This window comes from Microcaecilia unicolor, chromosome 8 (assembly GCF_901765095.1).
Source record: "Microcaecilia unicolor chromosome 8, aMicUni1.1, whole genome shotgun sequence".
Lineage (NCBI taxonomy): Eukaryota > Metazoa > Chordata > Amphibia > Gymnophiona > Siphonopidae > Microcaecilia > Microcaecilia unicolor.
In genome coordinates, this window is record NC_044038.1 from 179866988 (window position 1) to 179883396 (window position 16409).

General features: G+C 44.8%; 1 protein-coding gene across 2 annotated transcripts in view; it reads right to left on the reverse strand.

Annotated features, from left to right (window-relative positions):
• Window positions 1-16409, reverse strand: part of SH3PXD2B (SH3 and PX domains 2B) — a 135462-nt gene that overhangs the window by 35177 nt on the left and 83876 nt on the right. For both annotated transcript variants that reach the window (XM_030211352.1, XM_030211351.1), the window contains exons 5-6: window positions 14673-14764; window positions 4381-4406 (exon numbers count right to left, since the gene is read on the reverse strand). In XM_030211352.1, the coding sequence (XP_030067212.1) occupies window positions 4381-4406; window positions 14673-14764 (118 nt within the window). The remainder of the gene's footprint in view (window positions 1-4380; window positions 4407-14672; window positions 14765-16409) is intronic.

Here is a 16409-nt window from a genome sequence, read left to right on the forward strand (position 1 = left end):
CCGCAACTGTCCCTGACACCTTCAAGCATGCTATTGTCACACCTCTCCTCAAAAAACCTTCACTTGACCCTACCTGTCCCTCCAACTACCGCCCCATCTCCCTCCTACCCTTCCTCTCCAAAATACTTGAACGCGCCATTCACAGCCGTTGCATTGATTTTCTCGCCTCTCATACCATCCTCGATCTGCTTCAATCTGGCTTTCGCCCACTTCACTCGACAGAAACGGCATTATCCAAAGTCTGTAATGACCTGTTCCTCGCCAAATCCAAAGGTCATTACTCCATCCTCATTCTCCTCAACCTATCCGCCGCTTTTGACATTGTCAATCACAACTTACTTCTTGACACACTGTCCTCTTTTGGTTTCCAGGGCTCTGTCCTCTCCTGGTTATCCTCTTATCTCTCCCATCCTACCTTCAGAGTACACTCTCATGGCTCTTCCTCCACCCCTATCCCGCTCTCTGTTGGAGTCCCTCAGGGTTCTGTCCTTGGACCCCTTCTTTTCTCTATCTACACCTCTTCCCTGGGCTCCCTGATCTCGTCTCATGGCTTCCAGTATCATCTCTATGCTGACGACACCCAGCTTTATCTTTCCACACCTGACATCACTGCGGAAACCCAGGCCAAAGTATCGGCCTGCTTATCCAACATTGCTGCCTGGATGTCCAACCGCCACCTGAAACTGAACATGGCCAAGACCAAACTTCTTGCCTTCCCACCCAAACCCACTTCTCCTCTACCTCCACTCTCTATCTCAGTTGATAACACCCTCATTGTCCCCGTCTCATCTGCCCGCAACCTCAGTGTCATCTTCGACTCCTCCTCCTCCTTCTCTGCGCACATCCAGCAGATAGCCAAGACCTGTCGCTTCTTCCTCTATAACATTAGCAAAATCCGCCCTTTCCTCTCTGAGCACACCACCCGAACTCTCATCCACTCTCTCATTACCTCTCGCCTTGACTACTGCAACCTACTCCTCACTGGTCTCCCACTTAGCCACCTATCCCCCCTTCAGTCCGTTCAGAACTCTGCTGCACGTCTTATCTTCCGCCTGAACCGATACACTCATATCACCCCTCTCCTCAAGTCACTTCATTGGCTTCCGATCAGGCACCGCATCCAATTCAAGCTTCTGCTACTAACCTACAAATGTACTCGATCTGCAGCCCCTCCTTACCTCTCAACCCTCATCTCCCCTTACGTTCCTACCCGTAACCTCCGCTCTCAAGACAAATCCCTCCTTTCAGTACCCTTCTCCACCACCGCCAACTCCAGGCTCCGCCCTTTCTGCCTCGCCTCACCCCACGCGTGGAACAAACTCCCTGAGCACATACGTCAGGCCCCCTCCCTCCCCATCTTCAAATCTCTGCTTAAAGCCCACCTCTTCAATGTCGCCTTCGGCACCTAACCTCTACACCTCTACCCAGGAAATCTAGACTGCCCAACTTGACATTTCGTTCTTTAGATTGTAAGCTCATTTGAGCAGGGACCGTCCTTCTTTGTTTATTTTGTACAGCGCTGCGTAACCCTAGTAGCGCTCTAGAAATGTAGTAGTAGTAGAAGGCCCATTTCAAATCGCAATGAAGCGGGCGCTAGCAAGGCTCCCCTCCGTCCCTTTGTGTCTCCGTGTGTCGCCAGCCCCCCTGCAGCCTCCGTGTGACCCTGGCCCTTTTGGCACGCCCCCCGTGTGCTCCACCCTCGACGTGGCCATATACTGTTATGGCCTTCACATAGTCTTAAAGGGCACCTAGAAAATCCATGCAGAAAACATTGCCGACTAAGCATCTATATATATAAAACTCACCCTCAACGTTCTATTTGCACTGACGTCACTGAAGCCAGGTTCGTAAGTTCGAAGCTCTGAAGCTACAGAAAATCAGTCTGTGGGCCCCGCCCTCGACGTCATCGCGTTTTGATGCGAGGGCGGAGCACAGGTACAGTGCAGTACAACGTTGGAGCTGAGAATGTGCTCCGCCCTCAACGTCATAACGTTTGACGCGAGGGCGGGGCCCACAGACTGTGATTTTCTGTAGCTTCAGAGCTTCGAACTTACGAACCTGGCTTCAGTGACGTCAGTGCAAATAGAACGTTGAGGGTGAGTTTTATATATATAGATGCTTAGTCGGCAATGTTTTCTGCATGGATTTTCTAGGTGCCCTTTAAGACTATGTGAAGGCCATAACAGTATATCAAATACACGCAAATAAATATATTTAAAAAACTACCAAATGAAGAGACACTACATCCCTATCTCCTTCAGGATAATGATCTGATCAGTACCTGGGGCAAAGGCCTGCTGAGCTCTGAGATCAGGGGATTCTGTAATTTAGATTTCCAATTCTTTCTCCTGGAAAGCAACTGTCCTGACTGAGCCCCTCACTCTTTAGTAAAATGGAGAGGAGAAGTCCTATTTCTCTGGACCATAATCAAACAAGTAGCCCTGCATGGGAAAGTGATTCTGCAGTGTTGAGATGATTTCTTTTCAGTCTTTCTTCATTCCTGAAACTTGAAGCAACACAATTGCAAGGCTGCATTCAACACCAAACCAGGGAAGGGGAGGGGGGGGGGGTGCAGTGTGAACACCCCTGCCCCCAGGGGGGACATTCACATTCCATCCGAGCTCAGTCTCATATAGTCCCTCTGAGAAGAATGTGTCCACTGTACCAATCTCAGTATCCTGATTTTTATCAGTTGTAGTGCACTGCGAATGGGTGGAAACATGGAGTGAAACTACTCTCCAGTGCCCATAGGGGATTACAGCACTTAAAGGACATATTATAATTAAAAAAAAATATATATATATATATATCAATCAACAAATTCCACAGTTAAGTACAATAAGTATAAAATAAAAACAATATTATATGTCACACAAATAAAACACACCAAAATACTGACAAGCATACAAAAACCAATAAAAACAGCATATCTTTTGCATATATGACTTATTCCATACTCTGTTAAAATCTGATATATTACCATTTGCAACAAACTTGTAGAAAACAGACCCTTCTCCCCTCTTCCCCACCCTCAGCCCCACCAAAAACTCGTTTTTCCACCTCCCCACACAGAGCACCTCCACCTCTTTGGCTTTTCTGGAGTTTAAATACTCTTGTCTATTTGAGGAATCCCAACACCTTGTGTTCCCTCCTCAGCTAAATACCACTCCATGGGATCAGATCTTGGAAAACAATCACAGCAGCACACACACTACTGACCCACCCACATTTAAAATCAACTAGAAAAAGCCTACTTTATTTTGTCTGTAATTTGAATTGATGCTCAATTTTCCTTCTTGCAAGAGCCAGGTTTCAAATACCACCCCCCTCCCCAGAGAAGCACATCATACATAGCAAAAGACAGTGGAGGGAGAGAGAGAACAAGGGCCAAGCAAAGGGGCTGTTAGCATTACTACCTCTCTTAAGGAAAGATGACGCTCTCTTGACAAACCCTGATGAAGGAAAAAGCATGGGTGAGAAGGAAGAATGAGTGAAACCAATGAACGAGATGGTTAGATCATTAATTAAATTTTAGAAATGTGAGTATGCGAGACCAGTCTTAGCTCTGTCATGGGTCTTGCCTTATCCCAGCATGCAATGCAGACTTCATCCCTCAGTATTCCCCTCCCTGTTATTCTGAGATAGGCTGATTGACCTCAACATCCCCACCAGCACATTGCAATAGGCAGAAGGCTGCTGCAGAGATGCTCACAGCTTGGTCACCCTTGAATGAAAGCTGTCACCTCCGAGAAGGGAACATCAGAAACAAACACCAACATTTCATCTTCTTTAAAAAAAGAAAAAAAAAAAGAAAATGAAATTCTGAATGTGTTTCCTGATCCTCCAAAAATCTCCATGTGAATAGGAACAATACAGTCAGTGGGGCCTTGGGTCTGGGAATTACTGAGCAGGCTCTTCGCATTGACACTGCTGGGTGCACCCACTGGATTTTGCTTTAAGTCTTTTTGAAACCCAAAGTCTTCAAAACATGAATCATTTCCCATCTTCTGCCTCTCTGGAACTGGACTGCATGCAGTAACTGTCCGATCTTAACGCCTCTACTACCGTCCCAAGTCTGATATTGCAGGAAAGTCCTGGCGATTTCTTATGGTGTAGTCACACATTCAATGAGTCAGTCCTGGTTGTCACTCATTCCTCTCTGCTATGGTACATTCCTGGAGGCACACACTCCGAGTCACACACATTCATAGGGACATGTGGAGGTGGCATCATATGCTACCCGTACTTAAAATAGTCGATAACAAGCATGCAAAAATAAGGTTTAATAAGATTCAAAACTGCAGATAGTAGGGGGTAAGCTACATATGTTAATAATACCAGTAATACTGCTTCACCTGAAAATAACAGAAACGCCCTTACCAGCTTTCTTCTTTCCAAGGGGTTCCCTGAAACAGAAAGAAAAAAACTGTTAAGTAATAAAGGGGAAAGGACGTTTTTGAGTACTGATTTCTCTGTGCGGGGTTAGGAAACAAGTCTTGATATCTGAGCTTGTGTTTGCACCTGGAGAAACAGAACTTGACATTTCTGGACATGGATCTGAACCGATACCCCAATGTTGAGGCTCCATGTTGTCTGAAAAGCTGATTTTGCTGCAGAAAGTAATGAGAGCTGAAACTAGAGTAGAACATTTCGTGCACCAAAGGAAGCCATGTCCAAGACATGTCCAACTAACGATAAAAATTCTTCTTTCAAAGATTTGCAGGGTATCATTGGGATAAAGTTGTCCCTTCTGTGTGTGTAATTATGAATGACTAACAATTCTGGCCAGGCATAGTAGAGGCTCTGATTGTACAGAAACATCTCAGACATCTTTGGCAATGTGCTTCTACTCTGATCTGCAACACCTCTAGCCCAGTTTTGCTATTGGCCATTCCTATTCTAGTAGAGACACATATGCAGTTCTCACCATGCACCCCAATCTAGACTTGCCATTTAGTCTGTTACTTACTCAGTGTACGGGGGGGGGGGGGGGGGGGGGGGGGGGCTGTCCTTGACTCAGGGCTGTCCATCTGGCAACTCTCATCCCAAGGCCCTCCAAACAGCTTATTTCTTGAAAGGCTGTTCCCCCCCCCCCCTTTATACTCAGCACACACATACACACAATCTTCTTGAGGGCTTCGTCCTCTCCAGAGGTAGGAATTTCCCTTTCCCAGTTGTGACGGGGTCTATGTCCCCTTCCACAGCAAACCTCCAGCCTGGGAGGAAGGTGAAGATGGGGACCAAAACCAAAGAGCTAGCTTCAGTCCTGCAAGGGAAAATAGAGCTCACCAGCTGTGTGAACCACAAGTTCAATTCCCAGAGAAACAGCTAGAACAGGGAGATCACATGACAGAGGGAAGTCTTTTGGACCTTCCAATAGAATCTGTGGAATAGCAGGGCCTCCCAATCAGATTGGGCTCTGGCGTCCTTTTCCTTGGCCTCCTTATAGGGAGACTGAGCTCTGCTCTCACTTCTCTCTTTTACAGGGCAGTAGACTCCTCCCTTATGCACCACCAGGAATAAGAATTAGCCAAGGGGGTAACCAGAGTCAAATATTCCATGCCAATTTACTAAAGCCTTGGGCAGACCAGGAGGCCCTAGAGGCGGATCATGTAGAGGAAGAAGAGGATTTGGGACCTGATCTGAAGGCCAAACCCCAAATGAAAATTGGAGACCCTGCTCATCCACGAATTCTATTGGAAGGGCCAGAGGGCCTCCCTCTGACTGTCTTGTGATCTCCCTGTTCTAGCTGTTTCTCTGGGAATTGATCTTGTTAACAAGACTGGTGAACTCTATTTTCCCTTGAGGGACTGAAGTTAATTCTTTGGTTTTGGCCCCCACCTTCACCTTCCTCCCACGCTGTTGGTTTCCTGTAGGATGGGGACATAGACCCATCACACCCACAAATGCTCCAGGACAGATATTTGGGGGGGGGGAGGGCCTCCAAATATCTTTATTGAAGACATGTGGAAAGCAAATACTACTTCAAGGTTGTCTCTGTGTCCTGTGGTTGTACAGCATTAGATGACAACAGTTCAGGCCAATTCTATGACTGAGCATTAAAGGTAAGTGCCAAAAGCAAGTGGGTGATGCACCTATTCTATAAAGGCAATTATGCGCATAATTTCCATGATAGAATGCTAGCCTAAATTGGCATAAATGTGCCTACATTCAGGCATGTCCACTTACACTGAATCTATGGCTAGCATTAATGTTAACACCTAAATGTGGCTCTTTGGAATGGATGAGAAGCCTAATGGTCAGTGCAGTGTGCTGGGAACCAGAGGGCCTGAGTTCAAATTCCACGGCAGCTCCTTGTGGCCTTGGGCAAGTCACTCAACCCTCCACTGACTCAACAGAAGGTAACAGCACTCATAAGAACATAAGAATAGCCATACTGGGTCAGACCAATAGTCTATCTAGCCCAGTATCCTGCTTCCAACAGTAGCCAATCCAGGTCACAAGCACCTGGCAGAAACCCAAATAATAACAAGATTCCATGCTACCAATTCTGGGGCAGACTTTTCCTCCAAGAACTTGTCCAAACCTTTTTTAAACACAGATAAGCTAACCGATGTTACTACATCCTCCAGTAAAGAGTTCCAGATCTCAACTATTCGTTGAGTGAAAAAAATATTTCCTCCTATTTGTTTGAAAAAGTACAAAGACTAGGGGATGCTCAATGAAATTACATGGAAATACTTTTAAAAGACTAAAAAAAATCGATTCACTTCTACTACACCACTCAAGATTTTGTATACCTCAATCATATCTCCCCTCATCCATCTCTTTTCCAAGCTGACTCTCACAGATGCTTCAAACAAGACACTACCTTAAAACTCAGGGAGGCTTCACAATGGACACAAATTAACTGGGCTTAAATAATGAGCCCTAAATAAAACACTGCTTCTGTCAGCAACAACGCACAAATCCCCTCCCCTCCCCCCCCAGGGGTCTGACTGATACAAAGACAGGCAGAATCATAGCGGATCCTTACACCAAGTAAACAACTCTCTACCTAACAAAACACCCAGGCCTGCATCCATGACCTTTGACAATCTCTGCTTGTCTAGAAGAAGGGTCCACATCCCCTCTGCATCAAATCTGATGTCTAGAGATGGGGAGAAAACCTGCTCACACCACCCCAAATTACAAGGGAAATTTGTTTTTCAGTTCTTTTTAAAAGGATGTCTAATTCTTTCAGTCTGGTCAAGGGACAAATGACATTGTGTTTCCAGAGAAGTTAGGCAACAGGCTCTTAACATCTTGTAAGCCCTCCACCCCCCTCTCCCTCACCAACACACACCCGTACGTGTTCTCAAGGTCAGGCAGGAGAGCGCCATCCTCAGCTGGGTCAGATCTTACAACCGACTTTAGCCACAAAGGCCAAGACTCCAAGAGGCTTCCTGCCTCACTCCTCCCATAATAACTTTACCCCCGCTCTTGAAAAGTGCACTTCTCTCTCTCTCTCTCTCTCTGGTCTGGCTGTGTTTGATGGCAGATGGTTTCCTTACTGCCTGATCCCAAGCCCAAGAAGGTGACATCACAGAAACTGTACTGTACAAGCTGAAGGGAAGCACAGCGCCTTGAGGCCTCTCCATGGTTATTTTGTTAAGAAAACAATGTGGAAAAATCTCTTCAGCCTCCAGAAGTCAAATTTAAAACCCATCAAGCACAAGGGACTCCTGACAGAGACCTCGGCATCGCTAAAGATAGCAAAGAACTTTTCTTTTTAAACAGCTAAGGAACCCAATGCTCGCCTGTGTATTTGTAACTCTTACATGTTTTATCTTTATTCTACACAATACCACCACTTTTCTGTAGATACAATCAAAGCATTTATTATATATTTTTTTGCAGGTACTTTTCTGTCCCTAGTGGGCTCAACAATCCAAGGTTATTTGTACCTGGGGCAATGGAGGGTTAAATGACTTGCCAGGGTCTACAAGGAGCTGCAGTGGGAATCAAACCCAGTTCCCCAGAATCAGAGTCCGCTGCACTAACCACTAGGCTACTCCTCCACTAGCAATATTCCATGTAGAATCTCAAATAGTAGCAACAGAATCTCAAATAGCAGCAACATTCCACGTTCCACTGCACTAACCACTAGGATACTCCTCCACTCCTTATTCTTTGGGATTCCAGAATCTTGCTATTCCTTTTTTTTGTTACATTTGTACCCCGCATTTTCCCACTCATGGCAGGCTCAATGCGGCAGGCAATGGAGGGTTAAGTGACTTGCCCAGAGTCACAAGGAGCTGCCTGTGCCAGGAATCAAACTCAGTTCTTCAGTTCCCCAGGACCAAAGTCCACCACCTTAACCACTAGGCCACCTCCTCCACTTTGTGGGTCTTCATGAAATGTTGCTAAACGCTTTTAGATTGTGCCTGGAATCTTGTTAATGGGACTTGATATCCACGCCTTTCTGTGATTTTTGGAACTACATTCCAAAGTGGTTTACATAGTATATACAGGTCCTTATTTGTACCTGGAGCAATGGAGGGTTAAGTGACTTGCCCAGGGTCACAAGAAGCTGCAGTTGGGAATTGAACCCACTTCCCAAGGATCTCAAGAAGCCCTTCCAAACCCGAGTTGATCTATCGCTCCTGAGTGCAGTGGAGAGCTTCATAAGTCCTGTAAGTGTTTTTAGTGTAGTTCTAAATTTTCTGCTGTCACTGTTTCTATAATATACCCTCAGTTATGCCATGAAAAGAAAGATGAACAGAAGTGCTTTTAAGAGCCAACACAGTCTCCTCTTAGCAGCCAAATTAATTAGAAGACAAGCACCTTACTGAACCACGTGGGCCTGCAGTGATGCTGCTAAAAGAAGGGTTTAAAATACAGGAAGAAGGAGCTGAGAAAACAGCTGGCAGATCCTGTCTTTTTGCCCCTTCTCTCTGACCGCCAGTTGGAGGACTTTAAAACCAGAGACAACAGGATCCTCTCTCTATTTCTGCATGGGATATTTTTAACAGTTGCAGGACTAGGATCTCAGACTTGGAGAATAAGGACCCCAGCGCTGGAAGTGGCAGGAGAATCCAGGGAAGACAGGGTTCAAATCCCACTGTAGCTCTCTGTGACTTGGTCAAGTCATTTAACCTTCCATTGCCTCAGGTACAAACTTACCCCCGTTTACTAAGCTGCCGCTAGCAGCTGGCTGTGTGGCAATGCAGACACAGCCCATTCAAAGTGATTGGGCTGTGTCGGCATTAGCGGGCAGCTTAGTAAACTTGGGGGGGGGGGGTTAGATTGTGAACCCTCTGGGGACAGGAAATACCTACTGTACCTGAATGTAACTCATCTTGAGCAACGTGAACTAAATCCCAAAATCCTTTCCTTCCTCACTATTAATCATCAGCACAGAATAGATAAGAGCTTCTGATTTTAAAGCACTGTGTGCTAATGTGTACCTGAGACCTTGAACACAGCTCATGCACACAAACTGATTTCTACAGAGAAGCCGAGCTAAGCTGTGTGCAAAAGCCTCACATACTTACTTGCATCTAGTCCCCAGTCATCTACTTCACCTCACAGAGCCCTGCTGCAGTCCAGCTACCAGCACACCAAGACACTGTATGAGTTTCCTTCTTCTCTTCTGGAGCTTCAGGTCAGAAATTCAGTACCATAAGCTTTCATTCACCCATACCTAGGGATTTTTCCTAATTTACCTCCTGCCCAATTTACTAGCGCAGTCATTACAACAGTATTCCTATGCTGGGGTGCTGTGCACCAGGGCTGCTTAATAAGAGCATTATAATCAGAGGCCCAATTAACTTTTAGCTGTTACTGTTGGGCAGTAGCCCATCACTCCCCACCTTCCCTCCCAGTCCCTTCCCCAAAATTATCTTTTTTTTTCTTCTTGCTTTCAAAACAAGGCGGTGGCAGCGACTCCCATAGGCTGCCCTGCTGCCGGTCCCGGCTCCTTCTCTCTACTGTAGGCGGCCAGCCTCCGAGGAAACAGGAAATTATGTCAGAGAGGCGGGTCACTTGCAGTAGAGAGGAGCCAGGACTGGCAGCAAGGCAGCCTATGGAATCACTGCTGGCACCGTCTTAAAAAAAAAAAAAAAAACAAGAAAAGAAAAAGGTCATTTCGGGGAAGGGGTTGGGGGTGAAGGAACCGGGGCGGCAGCTCATTTTCTGCCTCAAGCAGCAAACTGTCTTGGGCTGCCCCTGTTGTTAGGTGATGACTAGAACTTCCCTTCAACCACAGCCCTGAACAACCCAAGAGCAGAGTACTGGCTCCGCAATGGAATCCAATGATTCTTGGGGTCAAAATATAGCTCCATGTATGGAGGGGAGAAAGTTTATCCCATTCCTGGTTACTTAGTTACTGTAGATATGGGCTTATAATTCTGTTTTTTTTCACTCCAGTATCAGTGGCCGGCATGCAACTTGAGCAAATCTAGGGGGTTAGCCGAGGTCTCTTGCTAATAACATGGAGCAATATGATAACTCGGTAAGATGATTTCCAGGGGCAAACTGCGGACTGTCACTCTACAAGAGACCCTGAGGGTCCCTTACAAGTCAAACAGCTTCCCAAACCCATCCTGAGGGACCCTAAGATAATCCAATTTCCAGATATAAGCAATGGATATGCATGAGATAGATTTGCACAAAGTGATCTTCAGCTCTCATAACCAAGTCATTATCAAAATGAAAGGCCCTTTCCCAATGCCAAGTTACCAAAGTAACTTTTTCAAACTCAGCAAGGGAGACTGGGGACTGATCTTATTTTCATCAGTATAAAATCATTTTCCAAATGTGGGCTTGTTGTTTTTTTTTTACCCAATACTCTGGCTCTCTTTCAAATGCCTTATCTAATTTATGAGCTTGGAAATCCTTCCCAACCCAAACACAGCAATCTCTCAAGGGTCCACACACATCTCATCTCTACTTCGTATCACTTCTCCATGAACCTGGCATTAACTCCAAAACCAAAAAAAAAAAAAAAAAAAAAGAATAATGGCTAAACCCTATCCTGCCAGAGGAGAATCAAGGTCTTTCATTAATTAACATTGGAATCGCAGCTAATAAATATCCCCTGAACGTGAAATACACAGCACATACCCTTGAAATGTCTCCTGCAGTTATCTTTTAAATGAGAAGTGAAGGAATAAACCTTCTCTTGGCCACTGTCCACAGTAACAAACACTCAGTCAGCTGCACTCAAAAAGTGGTGGAAAGCTCTACCATCATAGTTTGGAGAAAGGATGGACAATGTGCAATGGGATACATCATTAGACCTGTCGAGGGAAAAGCAGCAGCCTCCAACACACAGATAGCTTTACAAAATGTGCTGGGTTTCAAATTTGATTGCCTTAGTAGGCAAGACTTTTTCAGATGGAGATAGAGTGTTCTATTATTTAAACTTATTAGAAACATTCAATGGCACACACAGGATCTAAGCAACTAAAATGCTTTATTACAATGTTTCAACTCCTCCTACACTCGACCATATAAGTTAGAGACCTCTAGTAAGACTTCACTACAGACCCATCAAGAATTACTTTTAAACTCCCTTTCTATAAGACATTGGGCCAGTCCACCTTTTCCCATGAGCTTAATTAGCCACACCTAAAGAGAAAATTGAATTCCGCAATGAAATAAAACCTTTACCAATTTAAAGAAAAAGGTCTTAGGTATTTCTGGGCTCCATGTGAAAGATGAGCTAACTCAAACTGGTATGCTGTATTCACAGTGCAGTGACAGTGCCTTGATTGGGTGGGAGTGTGTATATTTGTTTGTTTACTTATTTATTTAGGATTTCATTCCTGCCTTTTTCACTGGTAGCTCAAGGCGAGTTCCGTTCAGGTAAAATGGATATTTCCCTGCTTCGGAGGTTTACAACCCAAGTTGTACCTGAGGCAATGGAAGGTTAAGTGACTTGACTAAGGTCATAAGGACTGGGAATGGGTTTTGAATTTGAACTGAGCTTCCCTGGTTCTCAGCCCACTATACCAACCGTTAAGTGGAAAAATGGACTCGACAGGAGTTGTTTAGATGTTTGAGGATCTCTGCATATGATTTCTCTGTTTTTGAGGGCTAAAATAACAAACGTTTCCTTTAACATATGGTTACAACTTTCCTGCATGAACCATCCCCAGCTTATTTCTGAATATGAAGCAAACGCTGTAACACAGATTCCCTACCCCCCCACTCTCCTTGAGCTCTGGGCTGTGCGTACGGAAGCCTGAATTGAAGAAAAGGTCAGCACGTCAGCAGGACACGCAGACTAGGAGACATTAGAGAGATGACAGGCAATGCTATTAGGTAATGAAATGAGCCCTTGGAAGCATTCACACTAATCAAATGCAGCAGCTGCAAAGCAAAGCAAAGAAAATGTAATAAATATGCCAAACCCAACAGAGCAGAGAAAGCAGCCTGCCCCCCCCCCCCTCCCACAGCAGTTCAGAGGGGCTGATTCCATAGAGAGGCGAAGGGGTGGGGACATGGTTCAGACAGCTGGTGCTGGGTAGCTAATGGAGCACCCCCTACTGGCTGATTTTCAGAGCAAACACTGCAGGATCATGGATACTTAACATGGTGCTGGTCGATGGGAGACTCAGTGTTGGGGGTCCAGTGATAGAAGCACTATAGAAATGATTAGTAGTGGTAGAAGCATCAAGTGAACGTCGGCAGCAAACAGTCTATACTCATACACTGAACCAGCGAATACTGAAACATCTCAGACCCTCTAGAAACTATCCATCAACGGTATCCTAATGCCCTAAAAGTAAAATGCAGCTTATGGGCACAGGTTCACTTGATATCAAGAGAAAACTCCATCACCTTCTTCCTCTACATTCTGCTTTTACAGGACATTAGTCCATAACCACGAAACTCATGCAGTGCAGACACAAAGCATGAAGGGATGCCTGGTTACCCCAAACCCGAAGCTGCTATCGGTCCTTACATTCACACGATCTAGGAAGTAGCTAATCTTAGCAGATAGCAATTACAACATAATGACAACAGAATTTAGAACCGCACAGAGAACTTGGAAACCATCCGAGTGCAAAGCAAGGAGCATTCTCCTCAACCGAGAACCAGACACAAAGATAGAGTGGGCCATCGCTGTGTCCTCGTCCTCAGGAGGAACCAGAGTCCAAATAACACATAATGCAGTGAGAGGAACAGAGAGAACATCCAGAATACAAGGTAGAGAAGGAAAGATAGTGAAAGACAGGGATGAGGAACTGGTGAGGAAGAAAAGGGGTGGAGTGCTACCAGGACAGGGAAAGAGAATGGGAAGGGGGGATGAAGAGGAGGAAGGGCAGTGGAATAAGAAGAGTTAAGGCACATATTCAGACTATGGGTATGTTGTTTATTTCTCTGGAGCTCCGTTGGCCCAAATTCCCGATCACAAGGATTGTGCACACACAGGAACCATTCAGAACATTCCTGGCCTGGAGCTGGAACACATACATCATCTGTTGTTACATGAGGACACTGACGGCCATGGATTCTGCTATCAAACTGCAATGGGCAGGCTAAAGCCGTATAAGATGCATCAGCTCTTTGAGACGCTGAAGAACTAACTCCATATAATTGGCAAATCAGTTTCTCAGTCTTGAAAGTCATCATTTAATGCACAGCCATGTCTCCAAAAAGACATTGCCACTGAGCACGACTAATGAAATTTTTCACCCCAATAACAAGATACATCAATGTATACTCGTATATCCGGTCAGTATTAAAAAGCAGTTGGAGCCATACCAATTTCTGTTAGTCAGGGGATTTTACTTCCAGCTCTACATAATCCTATAACTGTGTGCCTGATAGAAACCCTCGTATGCCCATAGAACGAAATCTTAGGTCAGTCCTACCTGCAGACGTCCTGCTTACTGGGTCATCGCTGGGGCTTAGAGAAAAAAGTAGACAGACAGATTTGTGCCTGATTTTTCTGTGGATACTTTTATTCCCTGAACTATGTGCACCCCCCCCCCCCCCCCCCAGCAGCCAGCCACATGAAAATACAAACTCCTTCACAACCTCAGCCATGCAGTGAGTCCATCTGTCATGATGGTAGAAATGAGGAGGGAAGTTCTAGAAAGGGGCAGCTATGGAGCTTATGCTATAAAGGAGAGAAGGTGGCCTATTTCCTTTATCAAATACTAGTGTAACAATCAAATATGTGAGTAACGTAGGCGAGGAGAAACTTACAGCAGGCCCTAGACAGGTGTAAATTGCTCACATCTAGATTGTTAAAACACATGTCAAGTATAGTATGCTGCAATTTACAAGCGTAACCATGCCCAACCCCCGTGTTCTAAGCTCACCATCAAACTATGCGCCATTGCATTTATGTAGCTGGAATACTGGCACTTATCTTGTTGGGCAGACTGGATGGACCGTACAGGTCTTCATCTGCTGTCATCTACTATGTTACTTGCGCACGAATAGGCCACTATTCTGGTCATTTATGCGCAATCTTGTGCCTAACGTGGATGCCCTTCTTTCGAAAGTCCAGTGATACTCTTAACCAATGGGGTTTTGTGTACAATAGCTTTATCAGCTGTCTCTGGGTCTCGGAAACCTTTTACCTGGCGCTACAAGTCCATATAAGCCCTACAGTAAAGCAGCTGGTTACAAGGCACACTTTGCAATGGAGGGGGGGGGGGGTTACATTTGAACCTGATCTTCAGGTTCTGCCTGCACACAGCGAGACTCACTCTTTCGGTGGATTCAGGTCTTCGGGTCTTGTTTCAAAGAACTGGACAACATCCTCACACTGAGAAATGTATGGAGGCAGCTGGATCAGAGCCTGAAAACAGAGCAAGTGATATCCAAACTTAAGACACCAGAACCCAAATTTGGATGTCTATTATAGAACATCTCTTTTGTAAAATGCATTTCTTCTGCAACCACACAGCACATCTGTCTTGATTACTTGTTACTGCAATGCTCCACATCACCAAGCAGCTGAAACATTCATTCTTACCTTTTCTCTTTATTTTACCTCATGTAATTCTCTTCCCTATGCTTCCTGTTTGTTTTTCTTGATTAGCTGTAAGCTTGTCGAGCAGGGATTGTCTCTTACATGTTCAGTGTACAGCGCTATGTACGTCCAGCATTGCTATAGAAGTAAGTAGCAGCTGTAGTAATCTTTGGGATTCTGGAATGTTGCTACTCTTTGTGATTCTGCACAGAATGTTGCTACTCTCTGGGATTCCACACAGAATCTTGATACTTTTTGGGATTCCGGAATGTTGCTACTCTTGGGATTCTGCACAGAATGTTGCTACTCTCTGGGATTCCACACAGAATCTTGATACTTCTTGGGATTCCGGAAAGTTGCTACTCCTTTGGGATTCCAGAATTTTGTACTCTTTGTCCTTATCCCTTGTGTCCTGTTTATCTGTCCTGATTAGATCGTAAGCTCTGTCAAGCAGGGACTGTATTTACATGTTCAGTGTATAGCACTGGGTACTTCTAGAAGCGCTTTATAAATGATAAATAATAGTTGGTAGTAGTATAAAATACATACCCAAATATTACAGATCAGACAGGACAACAGGAGGCCGTCTTTACAAAAGTGTGGAAAGCTGAGATTACTGCTGACACTTTTAAATTTGTACTAACTGAAACTAAGGTTTTGCTCTCTTTCAAGCAGACCATCTCCTTGATGTCTCAGTCATGAACTGGATGAAAAGATGAACATTTTTGGCTGCAAAGCATTCCACAGTCATTGACCAAAGACTAAGCCGTTTCCTGGATAAACTCCCCAGGCTGAAACTTTCCCTCCACTCAGGAGGCAGAAGTATCAGTTTCACAGCATAAGGACTTGTAGGTGAGGGAAAAATGGATGGCACATGGAGAGGGTCTCTGGAGGGTTGTATAGGCAAAAATTTTCATTTCTTTCAAGACTTTCCTCCTGATTTTTGGATTCTATTGTTGGTTCATTTCATTAAAAAAATCTTTACTGCATGTTAACTGTCCTAACGTGTATTAAATCAAATTAGTATGCACAATTTTTTAAGGCACACTAAGGGACCAAATGCACAGTAATGACTGAACACCCCCTAAAAGCAGACAGGTAGATTTCATTCCCAAATTTTACCTGTACCTTGTTGTATTTACTGTCCACCTGTAGGAAACGATTTGTAAGGTCCACAGACAATTTGGTTATCAATGGACTTCAGCAGCTCAGTTTTTCAAACAGAAATTATATTGGGTGCCACAAACCTCATTAAGAAGAATTTCCAAGTGCATCCGGATAAATTGCCTATATCATCTTATGAGTTCCAGAAGGAAGTTCTTTTTGGTAGGATGCAAGTTCTACGGACAGCGTTAGAAGTAAATTCGAGAGACTGAGATCATACTTCACATACCATCCCCTCCTAGAACGAGGTTTGTTACTGCCTAACCCTGCACCAGAAAACCATGTGCATTGTGGAGAAAGTGAATGC